We start from the raw sequence: 27,020 nt of genomic DNA on the forward strand, positions 1-27,020 counted from the left end.
CTAAATTCAAACCATAATTTTGAACACTGAAAAAACCGGCAAACATAATTTCATGAATGTCTTCTGTATATATTTTCCTAAATCATGTTTTTTCTAATACATTCCTTATATTTTGTGCATTCATTTAAAAATAAAATCTCTCTGGCTTGACCTCTGCCTGTGGTGGTGCTTTCAGTATTTCATCTTTGCTGTTCCTCTGTTAACAAGTCCTCAATATATCAATCCCAACTTCCAGAAGACAAATAACCATTCTACATATTTTTCTGTTTCAAAAAGAAAAGAAGAAAGGAGTGAGACCACAGGTTTTAGAGAGTGCCTACTGTGTGGTGCTCAAGTACAATAGGACCTTGGCTTTCATTTTGACATTCCATCATATCCTAGTCTATGATAGGGCTTATAATCCAAAATCTGTGGGTAGGATTTAGGGAGGTTTCTGGATCCCAGGAATTAAATTTTAAAATGCAAATACCTCTGCACTGTAAGCCAAATTTTATTTCCACTCTACAGTTGAAGATACTGCAATCCAGTCTCCATCCAGGAGGCAGCTGCACTTAACTCCATAAAAAGAAAGGGAAGAATGCTCTAGACCGGGGTGGAAAATGTCTGCCCACCGGCCATATAAGGCCCATAAAATCATTTGGTCTGGCCCTGCCAAGGCAACTGCAGGCAGGACTTGAATTTCGATAACTCTATAGCAGGCTAATTTTTAAGTTGATAATTTTGTATGGCCTATGAATTGCATTACAAATATCCCAACGGCCATAGGAAAAAAATATTCTCCACACCTTTGAATCAAGACCAAAGGCAAGGGCATGTGAAAAGACCACGCAGATGTTGCAGAAAGTGAATAAATTGTAGTATGACTCTAATATATAGATGGGGAAATTGTGGCTTCAGAAGAGAATGGCAAAGATAGAAATAAAGGGTATCCAGCACATAATGTAATTCAGTAAATTTTATGCCATGATAAAAAGTTTAGAGTTCATTCTAATTGCAAAAGAAGAAGTCCATGAGGGATTTAACCGGATTTAACCATGGAAATGCTTTCATTTGTCTAACATTTGAGAATACTGGTCTTCTTGCTTTTTAGGATTGAATAGGAAGAAACCAATAACAACACTAAGAGGTTGTGGTCTGATGCAAGAAGAGTGAAGAAGTAACCTGGTCTAAATTGGTGGTGATGTAGAGTAAGAAAAGGCAAATTCAAAATAGAGTTTGGACACACAAATTACACTGCATTGCTTGTCTATAGGTTAGATACAAGAGAGAAATGATAGAATCATGTGAACAATTATTGCTTAACAACCCAGTAGATGATAATAAGGTGCTGATGTAGAATATATGTGACTAGGCCAGAGGCAAAATTTTAAGTGAAATGTCAAAGCTGCATGTGTGTCATATGGCAATGATGTGTGCCATATACATAGGTAGACATACAGATCTGGAGTTGAAAGAAATCTGGGTTGGAGAGATATACTCATTATTTATCAAATTAAGGATGATGTTTAAGGCCATAAAAACCGAAGATGTCACCTAAGAGACAATATCTCCAGAATCCATAAGAATAGGTTTCAAATTGTAATATACACATCTTCAAGGCATGCAGCATAATTCATTAAGTTATGAAAGAACAATGTTAATATTTTTGTTTTCCTGTTTATTTTTGATTTATATTTTCCCATTTTTCTATACTTATGTAAATATATACATAAAAATTAATAAGAAAATGTTCATTTCTGAGACAAAATATGCTTACAAGTTTTGTTTTGATAGGAAAACTTGATTGATCAAGGGGAGGAAGAGGAGCTAGCACAAGCAACAAGAAGCAGCATCAGTAAGATAGAACAGGAGGAACTACTGTCTGAAAAAGAAAGGTTGTGAATGCTCCATTGTCCACTCTGCTTGTATAGTTGTGGAAAATGTGAACCCACAGTTAGTCTTGCATAGGTCCTGCTCCAAATGCCAGACTCGATGGACATGGATTGTGAAGCATCAGTAAGACTCCCCATAAGGCTATGTATCACTAACATTCCCAAAGGTGTCGTTCATTATTCTCTATTTCTCCATTTCTCCATTCAAGTTCTCTGCTAGCTTAAGATCAGGATATTTATTATGAATATTTGCCTATGTTCTTATATTTTCACATTTATGTTTGAAAGTATGCCATGAAATCATTAGGTTACTTGTCAGATCCAATCAGTAATTTGGGTGGAAATACAGAAGAAATGGCATTAATATATCTAACATAAAGAAAAACATCTTTAGTCATATTGATCAGAAACATTCAGATTGTGTGTGCTAAAACTAGGAACCTAGCATGTTCCAGAAGAAAGGAAATCCGAGGATACCTACTGCAGTTATCCATCTTGCTTGAGTATGGGTTGCACAGTGACTCCCACCCCACCAATCTGTCAAAGCAAAATCTCAGAATCTGACCTGATACGGATCAGGGTCTCTGCAGATCATATAAGTGCTAGAGGATTAGGGTGATCCCTAATTTAGTGACTTGTGTCCTTGTAAGAAGAGAAATCAGACACACAGCAATAAACACACCGGGAGAATCCATGTAAGGAGGGAGACAGAGACTAGAATGATGAGTCCATAAACCAATGAACTTAACGGGTTGTCAGCAATCATCAGAAGCTAGGAAGAGGCAAGGAAAACCTCTTCTAGAGCTTTCAGAGAGGGCAACACCTTTATCAAACTCTGCGCCTCTCAAATGAGAAACACTGAATTTCTGTTATCTTCTAGCTACTCAGTTTTTGATACAGCAGATTTAGGGGACTAACTCATAGAGATGTTTCCCCTGTGGTAATGTGACTTTTACAGGAGAGCAAACTTAGATGGGAAAAATATCACGTCTTTATTTTCACCAAACTTTACCTGAAAACAATGAACAAACCACAGTAATAGTAGCTGCAGCTGTGGCTTTTACTAATAGAAACAGATAATTTCATATCAGATAACAGCTGCAGATTTTCTGAAATATTATTTAGCTCATTACTAACTTCAATTTGTAGTACCTATTATTCCTGTGGCTGGAGCTCATTGTTTACTGTATTCACAAAGAATCATATGTACAAGGGCACTTCAACAAGTTCATGGAAAACTGAATTTAAAGATGTTTATTTTAACACAAAAATTTTTGAAATCCATGCATAGATTTTTCATAAGTTTTCCATGATCTTTTTGATGCCCTCTCATGTAGCTGGATGTTTTTAAAAATTTATTTTTAATTTTATCTTTTTATTAAAGGAATTTATGAATACATTAGTTTCTCAGGGTCACAGCAAGTGCATGATAATTACTACAATTCTCATGTTAATCTGATGTTAATACAAAGAAGTATAGCCATATTTTAAAGGTAAAATTTATTTTTACGATAGTATTTAATTAGTGTTCTTTGTAATCCTAAGTATCAGTATTCTGTGTTTATAATCATTATCCTGATGTGCTTATGCACTTTGCTACACAGCTAAAAGGATAGATTGCATACAAAGTAAAGAATCCCTACTCTAAATCCATTTCTCATAGACTTCTATTGGGATAATCCTAATCCATTTTCCTTTTTAAAATGTTTTATTAATATAAAGAGAACAGATTTCCTAAGTACAGTTCCAAGAAGACAACCACACTTCCCTCACCCCACTGCTCCCTCTCAATTCCCCTCTCTTCATCAGTTTTTGCAAAGACATAATTTTAATCTATTCTATATTCATAAGCTTAATTCACTACTAATCATAATATTCAACAAGTAGGAAGACCGCAGTTCCACAGTAGTATAAACAAGAGCTAAAAACGACAATCACACCACAAAACGTCAATTTCATTCTTTTACATCTTTTGTACTCTATATTAACTGCAATATGTCAGAGAAAATGTCTGATATTTGTCTATTTTTCTGGGGAAACTCTTCAGTACTTCTCATAACTCCACAGGGCAGACATGGCCTTTACAGGACTACCTGCTAGTGGTGAGGACCTAGTAAAAGCAGGTACGTATATTCCCAACACCGCATTTATTCCCAACTTTCATCTTGCTTCTGTCTTTGCATTCCAGGCTGTCACTAGTAACTTTCCAGTTGATCGTACCCACCACATTTTTACCCTCAAGTTAGCCCAAACAAGTTTCTTCCACAAGGGAAAAACAAAACAAAACAAAAAACTACCTAATCAGGCATGTATAAAGAACTTGCTTATACCCTGGCACTGACCTAGCACATATTAGCAGCTCTATAAATCTTTGATGAACTAAACTGATAGGAGGACTTAGATTCCTTGTAACTGTAGCATCACATAAATACATAGATATTCCTTCTGAGTATAAAATTGAATTTTAGATTATTGCTAAGGAAACTAACTGGCATTTATGATAACCATGCAGCCCATGTATCAAACAGAACCTTGAGCCCTGAATTTTGCATTGGAAAAGATGGAACACATAAACATTTATGTTTCTATCTGTTTATAGTCTTCCTGACCTAAACTTAAAATCCTATATACTTGTAAATGGTTGTTTTATATTTTTTTCATTGGGATTGTAATAAGCCAGTAGAATGTTTTGTGGGAACAAATACTACTTTTAAATGCATGCTTTCATATTACTTCCAGGATTATACATCTGTATAAATTATATATTAAAGTACTAAGCCTTATTCCTCCATTTCATGTAACCAAGCTAATAATATTCTTTTTATATCTACAAATCCAACATCCCCAAAGTGTTTTATAATGACATGGAGGGATTACAATTTATAAAGAGTTAAATTTCAGAGGCAACTTCCCATTTATCACCATAGTAGTAAGAAAATAATATAATCAACTGATATACTTTTTGAAGGGCAAAGATTTCTCTTCTTCTGACAGCCATGCCTTTTTTGTGTGTTTAGAATCACAAAAATCTTTTCATGTAAGCTTTTCATATAGTCTCTGGAAGTGTCCAATTGTCATAATTTTCATACAAATGAGATCCTATTTATATTTATTTTTTAGATTTATTTCTACTTATTTTAATAAGCAAAATGTGCATATTTGTCATAAACAGGTTTTGTTGAAATACGTGTACACTGTGAAATAGCTAAGTCCAGCAAATTAACATGTACATTATCTCACATACTTACCATTTTTTGTTTTTGTGGAAAGAATACTTATTTCAATAAGAGGAAACATTGTTATTAACTATAGTCACATATTATATAAAACATCTCTTTAACTTATTTCTCTTATCTAACTGACATTTTATATTTTTTGACCAATATAGTGACTTCACATTATCTGGGGAAAAAAGGCTTATTTGATTTTAACCGTATCAAGACTTTTAATGATACCATGTACTTAGAGAGTGCAACTATGTTTAAGGTTTTTTTTTAACAAAGAGTATTGAACATTTGAGATCTATAATTTGATTAACAACTTTGATCTTTTCCAGTGGAATAGAAAATGGGTGGTAAATATTCAGGACATTTCAACTATATTTCAAAGATCCATAAAGAAAACAACTTAGAAGGGGAAATAGTTAAAAAGTTAAGAATGATTTTCTTTATTATTCATTTTACGTGTAGCAAAGTAATGGTAGTGTTCTACAATTCAGAGAAAAACAAATCTATCTGACTTACTGTTTACTACTAATCAGAGTTCATTCATTTTACAACTTTAGAAAGTAAATGGCAACATGTAAAAAGCTTGGTATGATGCAAGTGACTTTTACCCAATGCAGAATATAACCCTCAAAGACTGAAGGGCATTAAACTTCTTTATGTATTATTTAACAATCCTATTCCAGAAAACAGTTTTTAAAAATTGATTTATTATGGGGTGGGCAGTTGGCCTCGTGGTTAGTGTGCCTGCACCCTCCACTGGAGTGTCTGGGTTTCACACCTGCCTCTGCCTCCTGACTCCAGCTTCCTACTAACGCAGACTTCAGGAGACAAACAATGACGGCCCAAGTGATGGAGTTCCTCTCCTGGGGACGTGGACTGAATTTCTGGCTCTGACTTTGGTCCCAGGCCTGAGGCCACTGGAGACATTTGGGGAGTTAACAGCCAGATGGAAGTTCTTTCTCTGTCTCTCTGTTTCTCAAAGAAAATCAACAAAATGTTTAAGCATTGATTAATTATGAAAGCTTTAATTCCTTGTATCCTCTTCTGAACCAGTTTTTTCTTCCTACTGGTTCTCTCATTACAGAATGAAATAAAATCTGCCAGGTATTCACTATGATTGATGTGAATATTAATTTCTTAGCAAAATTTCACCTTGACAACAGGTGGAAGGATTATGGATTTCCTTCTTTATACTTTTTTCTATTATCCAAAATTTTCCCAGTTTTGGCCTATAATACATTTATAAACTGAAAAAAAAATTAACTGAGAAAACACATAGCTTATGTTGCTTTATACATGTAATCTTAAATATACAAAAAGAGTAAATGACTAACGACAAAACAGTATTACAACAGTATTACAACCACTAGTATTTGCTTTTTCTATTCTGTCAGTAGTAATGTAATGTATAATAAAGACCAAAATAAACTTCAGAAATATGAAACACACACACACACACACACATATAATATACTTATTTTAGTGTGATAAGATAGGTAAGTCAGGACAGTGAGAGTTAGGCTCATTATACAGTATTCTTATCCCATAAATGTAAAAATCTTAAATATTGGCTAAAATTAAATAACTTCCATGGTCAAGATAGAGACTATAATTTGGACAATGATTCCTTTTGAGAACCTTTTTCTTCAGGTACCAGCAAGAAGGATATCGATAATTAGTAGTTCAGCTAGGGGTTAAACCACCAATTTCAACTTGGGTAAACTACAGGAAATCTTTCATATTCACTTAAGCCTTGACGGTGGTGAATAGAGCCTGTGGCCAACTCTAATTGTTTGCTTATTTTCCCCTTTGGAATGAATCATTTTCATTGAGTCTTGTAGGGTGCCACAAGCAAAAATGAGGACATGCAGTCCAACAACACACAGTTGCAAGCTACTAAATATTGCTTATCCTGCACATTTTATTCCTCTGCAAACTTTTTGGAAGGGAGAGAAGTGCTATTAGTGGCCGCTAGAGTTCCTACCTAAGACATATCTCTTTTCACTTAGTCCACAAATTATAATGTTACCCTCGATCTTGAATTTCTTCCTCTTTTTCGAATGCAAAGGCCTGGAGCAGAGATAAGGCTGTCTACACTGTTTCTAAGTCAGAACACTGACTGTGAACTCCGCAGTTTTAGAATGAGAGAAGGGAAAGATGCCTAGGGAAGAGGTGGTGCATTTTCCATGAGTCTTCATAATGCATATTATTTGCTTATTCCCCTACAAAATATTTCAAGTTTCCTGATTATAACAAACACTTGAGACCTTAGTAAACTGGACTCCCCACAGCAGCATTAATAGGATGCAATCTACACAATAAATACAACTTCAACTGTCAATTCTGAAAGTAAATAAATTAATTTGAATAACTATGCATAATACTTATGAGTCTTAAAATTTTAAAATCAAAAATTTTAAAACTAAACAAATTTTTAGAAAGTAATTTCAGATTTTCTAGTAGCTTTGAAAAGCATAAATAAACAGAGTCCAGTATTGTGGTTTCACAGTGTGGCGGGAAAACCTAAGGCCTGAGATGTGGGCATCCCAAATGGGTACAAGTTTGAATCCCAGCTGCTCCACTTTCTATCTAGCTCCCCACTAATATGCCTAGGAAAGCAGTGGAACATGGTCCAAGTGCTTGGGCTCCTGCCACCCATGTGAGAGACACAGAAGCAGCTCTTGGCTCCTAGCTTCGGCCGGGCCCATCCCTGGCTATTGTGGCCATTTGGGGAGTGAACCAGGATGGAAAATCTCTCTCTCCCTCTTTCTGTAATTCTGCCTTTCAAATAAAAAATATTTTTTTAAAAAAAGAACACATCAATTTAATTTTCAGAATATGTTTAAAGGCAGAGTTAACAGAGGAGAAGGAGAAACAGAGAGGGAGATCTTGCACTAGTTGGTTCACTCCCCAAATGGCCCCAAGGTTGTGGGCTGGGCCAGGCAGAAACCAAGCACTTGAAATTCCATTTGGGTTTCCCAAGTGGGTAGCAGGGGCCCAAGCACTTGGAACATCTTCTGCTGCCTTCCCAGGAACATTAGTAGGGAGGTGGATAGGAAGAGGAGCAAGCAGAATTCCAACAGTTGTTCTCATATGTAATGCCAGCATTGCAGGCAGTGGTTTAACCTGGTAAGCCACAGTGCTGACTCCCAGAGTAAGAATTTAAGTAAAGAACTTTATGAAAATCTCAGTATCTCCTGAGTAAATTATTCATTATACAAACACAAATATTATTTAGAGAAAGTGCTAGAGGAATCTTTTTAAGAGATTTCTTCATTTATTTATTTGAAAGGGAGGCAGTAGAGGGAAGAGAAAGAGATTGATCTTTCATCTGCTGTGTAACTCCTTAAATGGCTGCCAATCCAGGAGCCTGGAACCCCATCCAATTCTCCCCCTAGGTGGCAGGGCCCCAAATTTGGTCCATCATATGATGTTTTCCTAGGCACATAAGCAAGGAGCTGGATGGGAAGTGAAGCATCATGCTCTTGATGGTTTCTGATTGTTACTTGACAGTCAAGGATAGTATAGGGAAAGCCATTCACTTTTCTATCTCATTAGGAGTTGTGTTCAATAAAAGGTTTAGATTTCCAAGTTCCCATTAGCCAAAATATACAAATTCCAACAGACTGCTAAATTATCATTGAAGTTTTGGCAGTTTTAGCTTCCAATGTAACATCTTTCTCACAGAGGAATTTTTATTTCAAAAGAGGAAATGTAAGACAGGGCTCTCACTGTAAGTATCCCTTTATTTACTTTTGACAGATCTATGAAAACCCACACTTGTTTTACTTCACTGCTGCATCTCTACTGCCTAGAATATTACATGACACACAGTAGGCCTACAAATATGCATTGAATTTCTATACATTGAGAGAGCTGCTTGTTGAAATTCACCTCAATGAGAGTCCATGCTAATAGCCATGCTGCAGCATTCCCTCCTTTGGCAACAAGGGCTTACTATCTGATTTAGGACAGGTGCGGAAGGATATGCAAATCAGCATTAATTTTCTCAGTTTTTTTTAATTGGAAAGATTCTTGAGTACATGATGATCATGGTAAGTCCATCTTAATCATACGGGCTATTTTATATTTTCAATCAGAAAACATATACAATATTGTCAGATGGATGCCGAGGCAGAAGTAGACCATTTAAAATTTGTTGACATGTGGAATGTCTGGAAAGAAAACAGGTATAAGAGGATCATAAAATCTGTCAAATATATTCCTCTAATAATGACTTGAAACTGCACTTTTTCAAGTATGCTAAGTTGCAGTTTTTCTTAAAAGGTCTAAACAAAATTATAATGTAAAAACTTAGAAGGTATATAACCAACCATAAGTATCAGAAATAAGCTTATCTTCAAAAGTGCAAAGCTTGTCCCCACCCTCTTCTGCATAAACACATTCAGTGGCTCTGTTGTTAATAGACTACAACACAGGCAGATCTGTGTATCATGTAAAGTCCTTCACAAGGTGCTCCCCACCTACCTCTCTGGCCCACGCTATTGCTCTCTACCTGGCGATTTGATTTCTTAGCTACTGCTACTTAATGTTGTTTTCCATTCACCTAACAACCTACATTCATGAGGCCACCTAGAATTTGAACATGCTGTTTTTATGGTCAAGGGCATTCTTTCCCTCACTGTGAAACCACATGCCTATCGTAATGATTCCTTGGCTATCCAACACCAAGTTCATTGTCTCCCTCTTCATTCCTGTAGGACTTGGTAAATACAGTCACTACAGAATTTTAGAAGTATTATGGTCTACCATAATTTTGAGGTTCATATATCTATCTCTGTGTGCACTGGACTGAATTCTTTCAGTATTGAAAAGTAACTGATTCCTCAGCCTCTTACATGGAGGTAGATATCTGCCTCCTTGACGGCTACAGGGTCACTACACAGGACGCATTGTTCATGTTGAAACTCCTGATCTGCAGCACTGTCCTGAAACTCAATAAAAATACATTGCATAAGCCACAGAATGCTGATATTCACAGAAATGTCAAGTTAAGGGAAAACAGTTTTGCTTTGGGGGAAACCACAACTCATGGTGGGTTTGTCCTGAGGGTACTCTGCAACAGAGGTAACTACTGAATCCTTGTCTGTGACCTTCAACGGGTTCTTCTCTGTGTGAATCAAGGGGATTCTTAAACAGCATCAACACTTGCTACAGTCTGATGCCCATGCCCCTCACATGTAAGAGCTACTTGTTAAATTTTGCTCTCCTGCCAAAATCCTATCTTTATTTTAAATCAGGGAGAAGTAGATGAGGGGCCCTAAATCTTCTGTATCCTCAGCAACCTGCATCCTATAGCAATAAAGAATCCCCCAATGTATATATTAACAGGAGATTAATATGAGAATTATAATGCAATCAATTGTACTTTATAAATTATGAAGTACCTGTTGTGTTATAACTACTGTTAACATCATCATTAACAACCCTAACATCATCTATAATAAAAATAACCCCTTTTAATACCATAATTTTAATACACTATAGGTCAAATTATAACCATAGTAATAACTACATTATATCTCATCGTTACTGATAACATAATAAGATAGGTTTAATTAAGATTATGCCCATCACTAAATAACTTTTTAATGGAGGGTAGAAGTTTCATATTTATCACTTAATACACTTAATGCCTCTTACAAAGGCCTTATCTTATAGTGAGTGCACAGATTATTCATTTTGTTAATTTCCTAAATATTCATTAGGCAGAACTATGATTTAATTTTTTCCTTAACATTTCTAACTTCTTCCTGTTAGTCACTAAATCACATAGTGCATGGGTCCCAAGACTTTCATTTACTCACCTTATGATTTGGGGTAAGTCATTTAGCAATTCTGAGCTTTTGTAAGAGTTATAAGAATATCTGGTTTACCTGTGTTGCTGGGATTTTTTGAAAAATCACACGAAGTAATACTCAAGTAATTTTAAAATATCATTAAAAACAAGGCAATGTTATAAGACATATGAATAAAACAAATATTGTGTTGTATCTTTCTGTGCATGTAAAATTGATTTTAACCATCTTTCTAAACTATCCATTCCCTGAACTCATTTCTATTAAAACTAACTTCTTATACTCATAACTATTTTTGACACCTAATCAGAAAGACTCCATTGTGCTTACACATACACATACTCACACGACATACACAGACATGATTAAAAACAAAAATCTCTGAAACAATACTTTTCTATATGCAATGAAATCTGACAATTATTTTTCATTTTGTTTTAGTAAAAAAATTGATTTCAAAATCCATGATTTGGAAATTACAAGTTCATTAGATTAAAATAAAGTAAACTAAAGTGATAAATCTAAAAAAGGAGAAAAGTTGCCCTCAGCATTATTTCCCACTCTTTTGTCCCATGCATCCATAAACTGGACTAGAGTACTTTTCATCCTGTCTTTGTCATATCACAGTGTTCCTGGTATCATCAGTTTCCAAGCGTTTCTGGATTTACACTTCTCTCACGTATTTCCCTATCAGCTCCTCTGGGGAGCTGGTTTCAAATCTTCTAGCCAGGTAGTTACTACTGTTGTTGTCATTTCTCCAACTCATTCTATGTTGTCCCTACCTGTATTATAGCCTTACAACTTATTTTAGTTACTTAAATGTCCATCTACCGAGAATATCATATATGTATTTTGATTAGCGAAATGTCTTTCACCCTTAATAAACCTTACATTCTCTGTGAGTACATTCAGATTGTGCCAAGTTCTGTATCCGAAGCACCTAGCAGAATCTGACATAGGGCAGCTCCACAGTAAAAGTATGCTGAAGAAAGGTATCGACTTTAAAGGTCAAAAGAAATGTAGAGAAATGTCAGGGCTAAATGTTCAAGGTTACACTCAGTAGTGGTTCACAGGTTTTCTAAGATACAGGATATCTGGGGAGATCTATCCCCCTTGGGCTCAACCATTTGGTTAGCCTCCTAAACCCTGTGCCCTGTTGTAGTGGTGAGTATGAGTACTACGGTTTGAATGTTTAGCCTCTCCAAAACTCATATTGAAATTTGATTGCTAGAATAAAAGTACTAAAAGGCAGGGCCTTTAAGAAATGAGTGGACCATAAGTGTTTTACCCTCGTGAGTGAAACTAGTGCCATCACAAAAGCACATGTTGAGCTCCCTCTCATTCTCTCTTATATTCCACTAAGTGATTAAATGTTGACTCCAGGACTGTAAACCAACACATTTCTGTTTGTTATCGACTCTCCAGTTTCAGATTATTCTGTTATAGCAGCATAAAACAGGCTAAGACAGTCACCTACTCTTCTTTTCTGAACACTGTTGTAAGTTTATTTCAGAATTTCTGTTGTTAATGATATTCTGGGGAGACTAAAAAAGATTCGAACAGTTTAGTCTCCTTTTGTGGGTTATTCTGTAATGGCTGAATTGCTCTGAGTATTCTTCCAGGGACTGGCCTAGCTAGGAGGTTAGATTTGCAAACTCCTGTGAAATATGGATTGGATGAATTTGTTCTTCATAGCATCCTTCTTAACCCTCCATTAAACCATGCTGCACAGTTTATTGGTTTGTTTCTTAACAACTGTGTTGTTTTAAAGTTGTTTCAACAATCCATCCTTGGTATTTAAAGTACATATATTGTTCTGTAAGCACATAACAGCCATACATCATACAAAATAGCAAATCAGGACAAAATGTTTGAAAAATGTGTTATTTAAAATTAGCAGTAAAATGGGATTTTCAAATAAATTTATGTTAACTAGGATTTACAATACAATATAAGCCTGTACTATTAGTTGTAAAGACAGGATTTGGAGAACTATGCTGGCACATTAAATTTATTCATTTTCACAGCCTGCAGACATTTTAATGTCTGAGTAGCAATAAGAACAAATTACCTAAAAACTTTTAATAGGGTATAATAAATTAAGACTGAATGGTAATGCAAAAGTGGGTACAACAGGACAAAATTATGAATCCCATATAATGATCCAACAACACTTAAAGTGTGGAAACAACATTGGTATTCTGCGATATACAACCACAGTTGATCCTAATTGTTTCTCTCTTGTCAAATAGAAATTGCCCATCAATCTTAAAGTATTATAAACTGTTCATTACATGCAAATGGTTATGTTTTGCAGTTTTCCAAGGAGACTCAACTTTCTTTACAAAATGAGACAGGCTAGAAGAGTTTCTATGAAGTACTAGGTATCCTTTAGAATCCTTCATTTATAATTCACAGAAACTTCTGCTGCCAATAAGGAGATAATAGTAAGGAAATGGAAGGGCTCAGAGATTGAAGAAAAACACAAAGAATTGGGTAGGATACTGGTGGGGACGCATAGCAGTAGGAAACTGTTGGTAATGACAAGGCACTCCTATTAGAGTGGATGAACTCAATACTATCATTTATATCAAGACAATTAAAAGTGTCAAGAAAGAATATGATTGGCTAGGTTGAGGACCTGTGCTTAGGACCACTGGGATGGTGAAAGAAAGGCTTTTGCAGAACAACCTATTGTAACTCTTGGACAGAATATTCAATATTATTGACCTCCTAAGACTGCTCAGGTATCAAAGAGGAACTGGCAGTACTATCAGTTAACAAACAGTTGCTCTATATTCTTCTATATTCTTCAAAATGAATAAGTCTACCAAACACTAATTTAAATGATCTTCAAAGAATAAATTGTAATCAATCCCTTTGTATTAATGCATGGAATGGAAAGTTGACATAAAAAGCTATTTTAATTTCTTCTTTTTGTTGTTACCGTGACTTTCTATTTATTTTATGAACATGGACTAAGCCCATTTTCTGTTGCATCAGGTGAAAAAAAAGTTTATAAAGAGAGGGTTAAAAGGGTCCCTGTATTTTTTTGAAACTTTTTATTACTCTATCTCCTAAGGCAGGATTTAGCAAACTGTTTCTTTAAAGGGCTACCTAGTTAATATTTTGGAGTATATAGGCCAAGTGGGCTCTCTGGCAACTACTTAACTCTGCATTTGTGACAAAAAATGCAACCAGGGACAATATATAAATAGATACATGGTTTAGTTAGACTAAAATTATATTTATAAAAACAGTTGGCAAGATTTGGCTTTGTAAGCAAATTTCTTTAAAGAATTTTTATTCATAGTGTCAATCATATTAAGTGTAGTATAAAATGTATTAGAATTCATTTAATTGTAAGTACTCTGGGAGATGTCATAGGTGAGATATTTACTTATAATAATAACCAGCTCAATAGACTACATGAAGATCTAAATTCTAGGGCAGCATGTAAATCTGTTATTTAAGTTTCTTTGAAATATTCCTCAAAACGAGCTTACTAAAACAAAAGGCCCATCCCAGGACAAGGAAGGGATTGAAAGTGAAGGATGATAAAGTTATAAATTAACAGAAAGAAATAACAAACTCATAAAACTTCAGGAGAAAATGCCATCTTACAGATATGTATTCATATCAGATATATCTACTATTTTTCAGTTAGCTAAGTCCTTGAATCTTTTTACTCCTTTTGATCAGAAGGTCTTAATAAAAAAATCATTGCTAATTAAGGTCTGTCAATTATAGACTCTCTAAGGAAAGAGTTTTAGAAATGTTTACTATGACAGCAAAAAATGGTGGTCTCTGGATTGTACCTATAATTTGGTCGTATTGTAGAAAGATTTATCATTATTATGACTAGATACTTATATTCAACTTGATGAATATTTCATACTGAACCAACTCATTTGTGATTAGGCCTCCTATACTATAATTTGTCAGTTTTATCATTGTTCAAAATTTATAATTTATGTTGAAAGATTTTCTCACTTTCATTATATGACTTGTCCATAGCTAGCTTTTCTTCATGCCGTCTTTCAGAATGTTTCTCTGTCCTGGTTCCCAAAGTCATGTTTTCCTGAGTGCCACAGCATTTCAGAAGCGTAATGGAAGAGCGTCAAGAAGGACTAGGGGACACAAATAAAAACACCGTATTCTATAGGCTAGGTCCAGGACTTTCTAGAATGTTCACAGGCTACTCAGTGCTGCTTTTTTTGTGTGTCCACAGGTTGAATTCAGGAGCCTATGAATTCATTAAGGAAAGGGTTCTTAATCAACTCTGTACACTAGTAACAAGCATTGTCTTCTTTGCACCCAGTAGACTCACATTGAATGCTCTGATATTTGAGATGGGCTCTTGTATTCAAGAAACACTGCAGTTGGTGAGAGAATGGAGCCATCATATTATTAAGCTGTCTGTACATGTGATAATTTCAAGTATCCTCTACATAGTAATAGAAGAGAGAAATTTTTCAATATGACATGGGATAAAAATGGCAAGAAGGATAAGATTACAGATAATTTGGCTAACGGACTAACATAAGAAAATCATAATTCATTTATGTACTAATTTACTCATCTAATGAATAGTATATGTTAAATTTGTAGAGACATTTTTCTATGTATGTTGGTAAGCAAGAAAAACATAGTCCTCAAAAATATGTATATAAACATTAAGCTTATATTTTATTAGATAACAATTCCTGTTTGTCATTGATTCTATATTGTTATGAGTAGTTTATGATTTTTCAATTTTGGATTTGCAATTAACATGCCTCACTTTTTTGTACACTTTTACTCTCTTGATAATTTCATTCCATAAAAACAGGAATCCCTGAGGGATGACACGTTTTTCATGCATTTTAAACAGTTCTTTACTGCTGTGGTTATTACAGTCAGTTATAGTTTTATTCTCTCTTCTTCCAATAACGTGTAACAATCTGTCATCTTCTTAAACATGTCATGCTGGACAACAGAACTCGAAGAGCAAGCCATTGCAATTATCCAATTATTTTAATATACTTATTTATGAAGGAGACATTTGATAGGCAATGATTTAGAGCTCCTCTCTGAGGTTCTGCACTGTGCCAAACTCCCAATAAATCTGTTATTTACTACTTCTGAAAAGATGCATAGGAGCCAAGAAGTTGTAGAGGAGTTTCCAAGCAGCAATAAAAGGGTAACAATATTTATGTAAGAATAAAGAGCCCAACTGTTTACTGTATTAAGAGACTGAATTCTTGTTCTTCTATCAGTCAATAACATTGAAAAACTCATATTAAAATATATTCCCATACTTATATATTGTTGTAACCCTAAAGTAAATGACTAGAGACAAATTCTCTTAGTAAATTTTCCCACTGATTCCTTTATGTTAATACATGTTCTCTAGTTATTGATAACCAGGATGATTTTGTGACCAGAAAATGAGATCTTATGAAATTTTATTACTGCTGGGGGAAATACAAAGGGCAGGCAATGATATGAATTATTCTCTACGTTAGGGGCCTAATGAAGGGCAACAGATGGCAGAAATATTTACTCAAGTGATTTTTCCATCAAAGTTTCTATCAGCATTTGAGTCTCAGCAGTACAACTGTTAAGAAGCTGTCAAACTCACCAAGCAGCTGGTAAAATCAGCACTGAAAACCTAACTATATAGAAAACATACTGTATCCAATTTGGTCTTTAACACCATATGCCTTTTTCCACATAGCCTTTGATTCAATCTGTATTAATATAAAGTTACTTATCTCCTACAGTCATTTGAGGGAGTAGATTACCAATTACATATTAAAGTGCATCCTAGTAAATACACAAATCTCACTCTCTCTACTAGATACTGTGAGTGACCTATGCACATCCATTCTGTTCTCCTCATTTCTACACAAGCCATTGGCTTTTCAATGACAGCAACTGCCACATGAGGATTTTCTGGGCTGTAAATTCAGAAAGCAGGATGAGAAGTATGAGAAATCCTGGGCATTTCCATTAAGAGGAAGAGAGCCTTTTTCCTGCATTCACTTGTCTCAAAGTGTTGAACAGGAGTCATCCCAACTCCATTGTGCTCTTTGAATCTAAACTCATCAGAGTTTGGTCCTTTACAAAGTACTTTAGAATTTTCTTCAATCACTAATAGCCAAGGTAATGCAGAGCTGAAGAAAAGCTAAACTTGTATTTGACTTCTGTCAAACACAATACATTTGTATTCTCCTTTCTTTGCCTTTTCTAACTCCAAAGCACCAGTTCTCCCTTTTTTCTCCCTTTTGTTGCCAATTGAAAGATCACAGTAAGATTCTCATGCTGTAACTTCACTGTTTATATGTAATTTTCCATTCTTCATGCACATTTCAACTGGAGAAAAGAAACAGTACATTTAGTACATTTTTCTTGACTACAGAAAATGATTTTAACCTCAAAGGGTTGGTTTTTTTTTTTTTGCATTTTATAGTAGGACCCTATTAGAATTCAAACATGACATTTAATTCATGTTGACTTAAGTATTCTCAATCACAATGAATTTAGATTTATTCCTAAGTCACAAAGCAAGCAGATTTTTATTTAATTTATTTAGAGCAACATATTTAAATATATTACACACCTACTCTATAATAACTCTATAATACAAGTTATGGAGTAGTAAAACACAGTAACATTGCAAGATAAAGCAGAGAATCAGTTAACATTTTTTTTTTGCCTAAAAACAGCAGTTAATTCATGTCAAAATAATACATTGCTGTTTTACTCTGTTTGCTTAACATTTATACCTTGGCTATATTTTATCTGAACAATTACACTACTGTTTACTTCTTAAGGCTGATTTCAAATGGAATTTCTTAAGATGACAAGGTCTCATGCTTGTTCATGGCAACATTCTTGAGGAATGTTAATTTAATTTTTACTATAGTTTGCAAAGCAGCAAAATATTCCATAAAACAAACAGGCTTATTTCCATTAATAGGAAGAGTATTCAGCTCTTTTAAAAACATAATCTAATGGTGATTTTTAATGGTTTCTACTGGCAACAGCAGGGATTCTCAAATCTGTTCCATAACAGCCTATATTTTAAAATACTTCCTTTTGATCTAAAAGAACATGATAGACTTAAATGTTAGGGCACTTTATGATCTCTACTACTTTCATTCAGTATACTTGATGGTGCACAGATTTACTGTGTCACTATATGAGCTAATATTTTCATAGCTTTTGTCATGGTATTTAGTGTTCCCTTTAAAAACTCCCATTAACATTTCTTCTTGTTAGTTAGAAGATGAAGAGGCAGAAATGTCAGCTATCTGAGGTGTATTTGCTTGGCTGAATTGGAATTTTCCTCAATACTTAATCCACAGGCTATACCTTGTGAAGATACAATGCTACATAAAAATAAAGTTTAATGAAACATCCAAATTGGTCATTTCTACGTTTCAAATATTTGGAGACTATAATTCAATAAATAAACGTTAGGGTTTTTTATGAATATAAGCTAATTATTGATGAATAATGATTAATCATAATAAGAGCTTACATTTAATGAATAATTATCTTGTGGAAAATGCCATTCTAAGTACCTAATCCACATCTCATTTTTATTTTCATTTAAGAGAAGAGAAGCAGAGACATGACGAGAAGGCCTTTTCATAAGATTCTGTAGCTATTAAGCTAAAGCAGGTGGGATTTAAAACCAACTTTCTAAGTCTAGCATCCAACTTCTTAACCATTCTTCTAAACTTTTAATAGAGCCTAGTGTGGCATGTCAATATTTTAGTGGGTGATAAAGCTTTGCATATGTGCTCAATTACTGATTGTTAAGTTAATGCATAAATAGATGAAGAGATAACTAAATGAATTTATTAACAAATTAATTCTTATTATCATATGATTCATGTTTTCAAAGGCAAAAATGTGCTATGTTTAAAAGAGGTTTCTCATAGTGATATGTCATATTATGTTGAAATATCTTGAAAATACTAATTCATGTATTTATGTTATAATTTACTTGTGACAGAAAAATAATTAAGTTGTATGGAGTTAGGTCCTCTTTCTAGTATTGGCAGTCATTTTATTTTGAATGACAACACTAAATATCAGGATACTGATTTCCCTTTTTCAAAATGAACTAGCAAATAGAATAAGTTTTATCAAACTATGTATGGGCAATCTGATACACATTTTTCATTTTATATTTAAAAATGATTTCTTTACTGAAATTTATACACATGACGCTTAAAACTCTGTTGTACTTCTGGCTCTATTTGTTTATTATATGGGCTACTTGCTTGGGTTTCCTTAAAGTAACTATTACTGGTCCATGCCAACAAAACTATCTGTTGCTGACAGGCACCACTTACATTCTGTTTTCCAAACTAATCTCATAGCAAATATTTAAACTCTCTTTCCTATTAGTCAATAAACAATGATGATAACCATGATAGCTGAAATTTCCAAAGCTCCTATTTGCTTATCAAAGCAAGACAATTTCTACTGTCTGAGAGAGAGAGAGAGAGAGAGAGAGAATATGAATGTGAGACATAGAAAAAGAGAGACAATGTGAGTATGAATGTGGATGCTTCAATGTGGAACTATAATCACCAGGAAAGAAGCGTCTTAATTGCTTAGAGCATTTCTTATAGAATTCACTCCTCCTTAGCTAGAAGAATTTTCCCCTGGACATCTAGATTCCCTTTCTTTTTTTTATCTATACATTGAGAAAGGAAAAGACAAAATGAAATGAGTCTTTTAAAAAAATGCTCCAATTAAGGGAAAATATTTTGATAAAATGATCATTTATTTCAACCAAACCACATTGTCAAGAAAAGAGGACCATCAGACGTGTCTTAGACATTTACAATTATTATGTAATCTCAAGATTGTATAATAGCAATGTACTAAAATATCAAATGACATCAACATCATTTCTTCTGAACTTCTGTTGCTTGCCAATTTGGAGTAAAGGGACCAGAATTAACATCCTGCCTTTTAAAAAAGTCTTTAAAAATGGACAAAAATATATGAAACAATGATTTTCAAGACACTGAACATCAGACATTGAAGGACAGAATCCCTGAGAGATTGGGAACAAATGAGGGGAGCCCTACAATTGCCAAAGCTTCATGTCTAGGGAGAATTTTAGGCAAAAAACAAAGAAAAAGGGAAGGCTCACAAACCCAGGAGATCTCTTTGAGTGAGGATATGGAGCAGAGAGCTTACGGAGGGCAAGGTGGCTGTAGATCACAGTGTAGAGTAGAAGAGAGATCAATTGTACAGAGAAGAATTCAGAGATCTTTAGAGGGCTCCCTTCCAGTTTTCAGCTGAGTCTCGATCATTTTATATATGTAAGGAAACTCCTCAAGAAGAGGAAGAGAACTATGCATGAAGAATTAAAGGAAACAATCTCTAGAGCCCATGTATGCTGGGAATAATGCCTATTTCCACTAGTCACAGTAGACAATCTCATCATTCACAGGGTACTTCAGAAGTGTTTTGCCTCAGCTGCTGTGGTCCCAACTAAAAAGGTTTGAAAAAGATGCTCCAAAAGTCAAGTTGTGCTTAAATAAATTAGTTGTGTCCCAGAACAAAAGAAAATCTGAATACAAAAGTATCAATAACTCAATGAATTAAATTTTACAATGTCTGTATTACAATCAATAATTACTGGTTCTCCAAAGAACAGTAAAACAACACCCATAATGATGAAAAAATATTTTAAATTGGCCCAGAATAGATACAAATAATAAAAATAGTAGAGAAAGTCATTTTAAATGAATTCATATCTTCAAGATGGTAGTGGAGTTACTGAATGTATTGAAGAGATAACACAGATGCATGTAAAATCCCAGTCACTCTTCCAAGATAGGGAAACAACAATGTCTACTGTTAGATTATATATATATATATATATATATATATATATACACACTAGATGCTATTAACACAGAAGAGGAATTGAGTAATATTACATTAGTTGATTTGACAATAGAAATCACACAAAAAGACTTACAAAGAAAACGTACCGACAAGAAAATGAACAGAACATCAGTATGTAGTGGGGCACCTTCAAATAGTCTACTATATGTGTAATTGGAGGCTCATTATTTTAAAAATAATGGCAGAAATGTTTTAATATTTGATGCAAAGAAAAAATTCACAGATCCAAGAAGTCTAACATAACTCAGGAATGAGAAATACACAGTAAACTATACGAAGGCACATCATTAATGAATTGCTTGATTTCCAAAGTACTCTCTTACAATCTTTCCACATGCTAATCTCCACCTTAGCGTGGCTTCCCAAGGAATTCAACTTGAAGTGTGTCCCCAAATTCATACCAAAATAACTGCCTGCCGATAGTAGAACAGACAGATATATCGCTATGTTGCTTGATTTTTTTATTCAAAATTATATGTTGATTTTATAATAAAATATAGATTAAATTAGGTAACTACTTTGCATCAGATAGCTTTATAAATGGCAAAATGCTTATACATCTCCCCAGGAACACTTTATCTGATTCTAATATTTTTATGCCTTTCAGGCAGAGACCTCGTTATGCTACATTGGCTCAAAATTCACTTAAGTGCTATTAAAAAGCATTGTCTTTTTTCTGATAGCAGATTGGAAATTCTTGAATTTCCTCTACCACCAAATGCCAATGCTGGTTTATATAAAAGAGATATAAATATTTATATATTTAAATATACATATATTATAAATGATTTTAATAGTGTTCATTTTTTGTGCTACTTAGCTTGTCATATAAATATTTATATGCTTATTTCCCTAATATCAAAAGATATTTTTGCTATGCAAAAATATTTGAGAATAGAGAATTATGAAATTTAATAGCATATTGCTTTTATGAATATAGGATTTTGAAATGTCTGTTATGAATATAGCATTTTGAAAATAAACTACCTTTCTTTAATGCTTTCATCTATCTTAATCAGTATTTTCTGGCAATGAAAATTGGCCACAATTCAAATCCACTTGATTGAAAATTGTAATAGGAACAACTTGAGCTAAAAAAGCTGCAAAAACACCTAAACTTTGGTGCAACACACACAGAATTTCTAATACCTAAACTACATTTTATCAACTAAATTATATTCTCCACAATTCAATTTATCTTTATGTACATATTCAAAATACATAACAAGTTGAACTTCAATTACACACTGGCTATAACCCTTATGTTGCAACTCTATTAACATAAACCAACAAAAAGTCAATAAGTACCACCAATTAACTCTGCATTGTTTTGGCCTCTAGAGTATCTCGGAGGACATTCTGTCAATAGGCTATATAGAAATATTGCAACATCACCACAAAGTGTCTTTAGGGAATAGAACTGTAACTTTATCATGATTGATATTTCTAGCAACTACTTATTGCTAAGTATATCACAAGTTCTCCTTCTGGACTGATTACTGTTTAAGGTAAAAACACACATGGCCCCAAACCCACAGAACAACCTGCTGTGAAAGGATTCCCAATATCACGAGTACAATTGCTCTTTGTAGTTCACCAAACAAAACAGTTTCGTCTGTGCCAACCCTCTCTTCCTTATACAGAAAGTTCATAGCACAGGCTCCAAACATGATCATTATGATGAAAATAAAGACAGTTTGGAAACAGAAATCCATAAAAACCTACCTTAAGATACCATTTGTATTTAGCATGCTCCCAATTCTCAGGAATTTGTGTCTTTTTGAGAAACTGTTCAGCTTCTGTTAGCCATTGATTAAATATCTTCATATCATAATGAAAACGCCGCCATTTTTCAACAGATCTGTCAAATCGCCTAGAGGTGAAAAATATGGATCAAGAAAAATAAGTGGATTCTATAAAACAAATTATGTGGATACAAATATTTTTATTCACATTGACAAAGATATTATTCTGACAGTTTCTTGAACTTGTAGATTTCCATTACAACTAACAGAAATAATAATACTGAATAAAAAGGATGATTTAAAATTAAAGGCTGGGTTTTTTCCCTTTAAAAATGAACACATTGCTGGATTGAAACAAAGATAAAGACAACTATTTTAGAGTATTTTCATTTCCTTCACTATGATCATATTTAATTTTTTCTTAAACCCAAGAATTTAAAAAGATTTCAAATTAGGTGATGTTTATCTTGCTTCATCATCCCTGTTTTATTGTATCCAAGACATTTTAAATTGGAATGCTGGAGGAACTTAGTATAAGCCAATGTGTTAATATCTCATATGAAAATAATACTAAGAAGCAGATATTTAGTCATTTTCTGGTTATAGCAGAGACTAAGGAAGAAATTATATGAGCCAGGACTTCACGTTTACCACATGACAGCTGCACATAAGAATCCCCTGGGGTGTTAAAAGACAGCAGGAAAGGGGTCAGTGCTGTGGGACAGTAAGTTAAGCCTGTGGCACCAGCATCTCATATGGCACCAGTTCAAGTCCCAGCTGCTCCATTTCTGATCCAGCTTCCTGCTAGCAGCCTGGGAAAGCAGTAGAAGATGGCCCAAGTGTTTGGGCCTCTGCACTGAAGTGGGAGACCTAGAAGAAGCTCCTGGCTCCAGACCAGCCCAGCTCTGATCATTGCGGCCATTTGGGGTGTGAACCAGAGGATGGAACACCTCTTACTCTCTGTAACTCTTACTCTCAAATAAATAAATTAATTAAAAAAAAAAAAAACAGAAAAAGAAAAATGCTTTAAAAAAGATACCAGGAGAAACACAACAAGAAGAAAACACTAATCTTGGGGCTCCACTCCAATTAATTCAATATCCTTGGAGATGAACTCTGACATTGGTATTTTGAAAAGCACCTAGTGATTGTAATGTACAGTCCAGGTAAAAGATACACTGCTATAAAGTAAGAGTTGAAGTCTGATAGAGTTTATGATCTACCAGGTCTCCCACAGTTTGTTCAAACAACAAGCTAGTAGCACTAAACCAAAAGCTATCCTTAAGATTCCTGGATCTGGAACTGCCTCAGAGTAGAATCAGGAGTCTGTCAGGGTCCTCTATATTCTACAGGTAGTTTGGATTTAAAAAAATACTGGAAGTTGGGTGTGGTTTACATCTTGTACAAATATACTAATAATAGGTGCTAATAATAGGGAGAGCTGGGCTTGGGGCACACAGGAACTCTGTGCAACCCCACAGGTTTTGTTTGTAAATTTAAAACTATTCTGAAATAAAAAGTTTTAAAATGGTTTCCAGTCTTACCATGCAATAGATTATATTTCAAATAATATCATATACTCAAAGCTCTATCTCTATTTAGGAATTTTAAATGACTTTAGAGATTAAATAATGCTACATCTACCTACTGGTTCCTGGGAAGAGAATGGAATTCACAGTTAGTGACCAGTTACTATAAGCCAGGCACTGGGCTCTGTGCTATTATAGCACCATCATATACATTACCCTGATACCTACTACACCCTTTGTGGCATATCAATCATTGTGTCTATCTTTCACAAATAGTACTGAGAAGCCAAGTAGCTTTCCAAAAGGAAAAAAAAGAGTATTAGATATCAGAGAGGGGACTGAAAGTATTTATCTCTCGTTTCAATAGCGCCCTTCCACTGCCTTGAATGCCTCTTAGAGGTGATTTCCTTTTTACACAATGAAGGCCCTTCTCACATATTAAACAATTCAAAATGATAGTTGTAGACTACTTTTCCTTATTTACCTTTACTATCTATCTATGACTTCATTATGTATCTACACCTACATTATATGCAGCCACTGAATTTACTGAATACTTACATTATCTAACCTTAAAAAATAGCCAAAACAGAGAGTATTTTGGTAACATAAAAATGTAGCCAATGGTAGCCAAAAGAAGTTTCCTGCAACTATAGCTAATTTAAAGATAAGAAAGCTGTCTTTGATAGTTACTGATACCCGAGAGTCAAACAACTTTTTCAGCAACATAAAGAACTGGGGAACATATTTTTGGTCGTATATCATACATATTGAATGCACTAAGAATACATCTTAAAGTTTTATTCACTTTATTTTTTAAGAATTTATTTATTTATTTGAAAGAGTCGTGGGGTGGAGGAGAGAGAGAATGGATGAGAATATCTTTTATCCAGTGGTACACTCCCCAGATGGCTGCAACAACCAGTGTTGGGCTAGACTGAAGCCAGGAGCCACGAGCTTCATCTGAGACTCCCACACAGGTGACAGGGGCTCAAGCATTTAGGCCATCTTCCGCTGCTTTTCCCAGGCCATTTTCAGAGAGCTGCATCCAAAGTGGAGCAGCCAGGACGTGAACTGGTGCCCCTACTGCACCTGCTGTGCCACAGTGCCGGCCCCAGACTTTATTCACTGTGAAGAAGTGCACATTACATGTCTTACAGGACCTTGTATCATAGAAGGCAAAGAGCTGCTGATGAAGGAGAAACATGAAAAGCTAAGAAATATATTAGCACTACTCCATCTTGGTGAAACTAAAGTTGATTTTAATTTTCATTATGTGTTGTTTTTCTCTGTTCTCTACTAGATTTTTATACAATGTGAATTTCATACTTTGAGAGTCCATAAAAATGTTTGAAAAATAATTTAAAACTGCAGTCCTGGGTACTAGGGACTGCTACCTTCAACTCTCCTGCCACTTGTTTCAGCAGTGTGGGAAACAGGCAGCCGCTAACCAGAGCACAGGAGTTAGCAGTCAGTTGCATTGTACCACTCGACCTTTGTAGCAGGCATCAACCCTCCTCCTGCTCTGCTACTTTTCTACCCAGTCATCTGGAGTATCCTCTGCCAACACTTTCAGCTACTAGGAGGTGATTATTTCTTAAAAAGTGTGCTCTATGTGCAGACTTCAAAGAGCTTGTTCAAAAATGGAATTAAAGGATACTTTATTTTGATGCAAAAATTTCTGAAATCCATATGTGATCTTTTTTCACATTCCAATCTTCAATGCAGGCTGCTGCACATCCCAGAACATCCTCATCCTTCTTACACAGACTCATTCCCTTCCACTCACCACTCCAGCAATTTGCCAACCTACACCAGACTCCACAAGCCCCCAGCCCTGTCCCCATGCCTCCCTGACATTTAAGGGTCCACACACTGGCTCATAGTATCCTTTGCCCTACAAAACAGAGCTAGAAGTGGGAAGAGAAAGGGAATGGGCAGAGGACCTGCATTCTAGGCATCCAAACGTGGAGCGGGATGGACAATGCCACGCAGAACTGTCTGCAGTGCCCCCATGCCCTGCTACTGCTTCAGGACTTAGGGATTTTCACAGTGTTGCACACCCAGTGTCCTCCTTTGCTTTTACCTCTCTTCTACCCAACTCCTGCAACCCAAATCTTGGCATCCTTAAAGATTTGATATAAATGACCTACAGCATCACCACATAAATATAGAAAGTATTCAAAATAACCTGCAACAACTTAAACTTTGAAAACTGTAAAGTTGATTTTATTATCACACTTACTATTAAAATGAGTAACTTTATTCAAACAAAAAACTAAATAAAAGCATGTGTTTTATACATGATGATATTTAATGTAAGTAATAACACTTAAAACTCCATTTCAAGCATCACATAAAATTTTAAAATATATTTTTCAGTGTTTAATATGCGTTGTTAACAGCAGAGTCTAAATATATTCTTGAATTTACTATGTAAAATTACATTTTTTATTATGACTACTTATAAACTTAAAGTCTTTCCCACCAAGGAAGATTCCAAATGAATTTTATGGAAATATATATATATATATATATGGCTGGTTTTACAATATTACATTTATAAATTTAATCCCTAATCAGTCACTGTGCTCTCTAAATTCCTCTCACTCTATTAATTGGGCTTTCCATGAGTGAAGAAAAAGGCAGAAGAACTAGAAACACATAGAAGCATTAAAAATATATAAAACGTAAAAATACTTTTTGCCTTCTATGTAACTCCTAGGAAAAAATGCTGCTTTTTGTTCCTGGCAGTAAGAGAAAATGTAGACTAATCTAAATAAAGGACAAAAAATTGTCAGCATAAACATACGGATAATAAATCAACTGATTCTAAAATTTTGCAAATATTAAAATTCTCATTCACTATGCAAGCAGTATTTAAAATTACACTGCTACTTCA

The 27,020-nt window shown here is 34.6% G+C and overlaps 1 protein-coding gene across 17 annotated transcripts in view; it reads right to left on the reverse strand.

Moving 5' to 3' along the window:
* Positions 1 to 27,020, reverse strand: part of DMD (dystrophin) — a 2,248,405-nt gene that overhangs the window by 1,102,694 nt on the left and 1,118,691 nt on the right. For all 17 annotated transcript variants that reach the window (XM_070067426.1, XM_051827673.2, XM_051827679.2 and 14 more), the window contains one exon: positions 22,570 to 22,717. In XM_070067426.1, coding sequence (XP_069923527.1) covers positions 22,570 to 22,717 — 148 coding nt within the window. The remainder of the gene's footprint in view (positions 1 to 22,569; positions 22,718 to 27,020) is intronic.

The sequence above is a fragment of the Oryctolagus cuniculus genome, chromosome X, assembly GCF_964237555.1.
Source record: "Oryctolagus cuniculus chromosome X, mOryCun1.1, whole genome shotgun sequence".
Lineage (NCBI taxonomy): Eukaryota > Metazoa > Chordata > Mammalia > Lagomorpha > Leporidae > Oryctolagus > Oryctolagus cuniculus.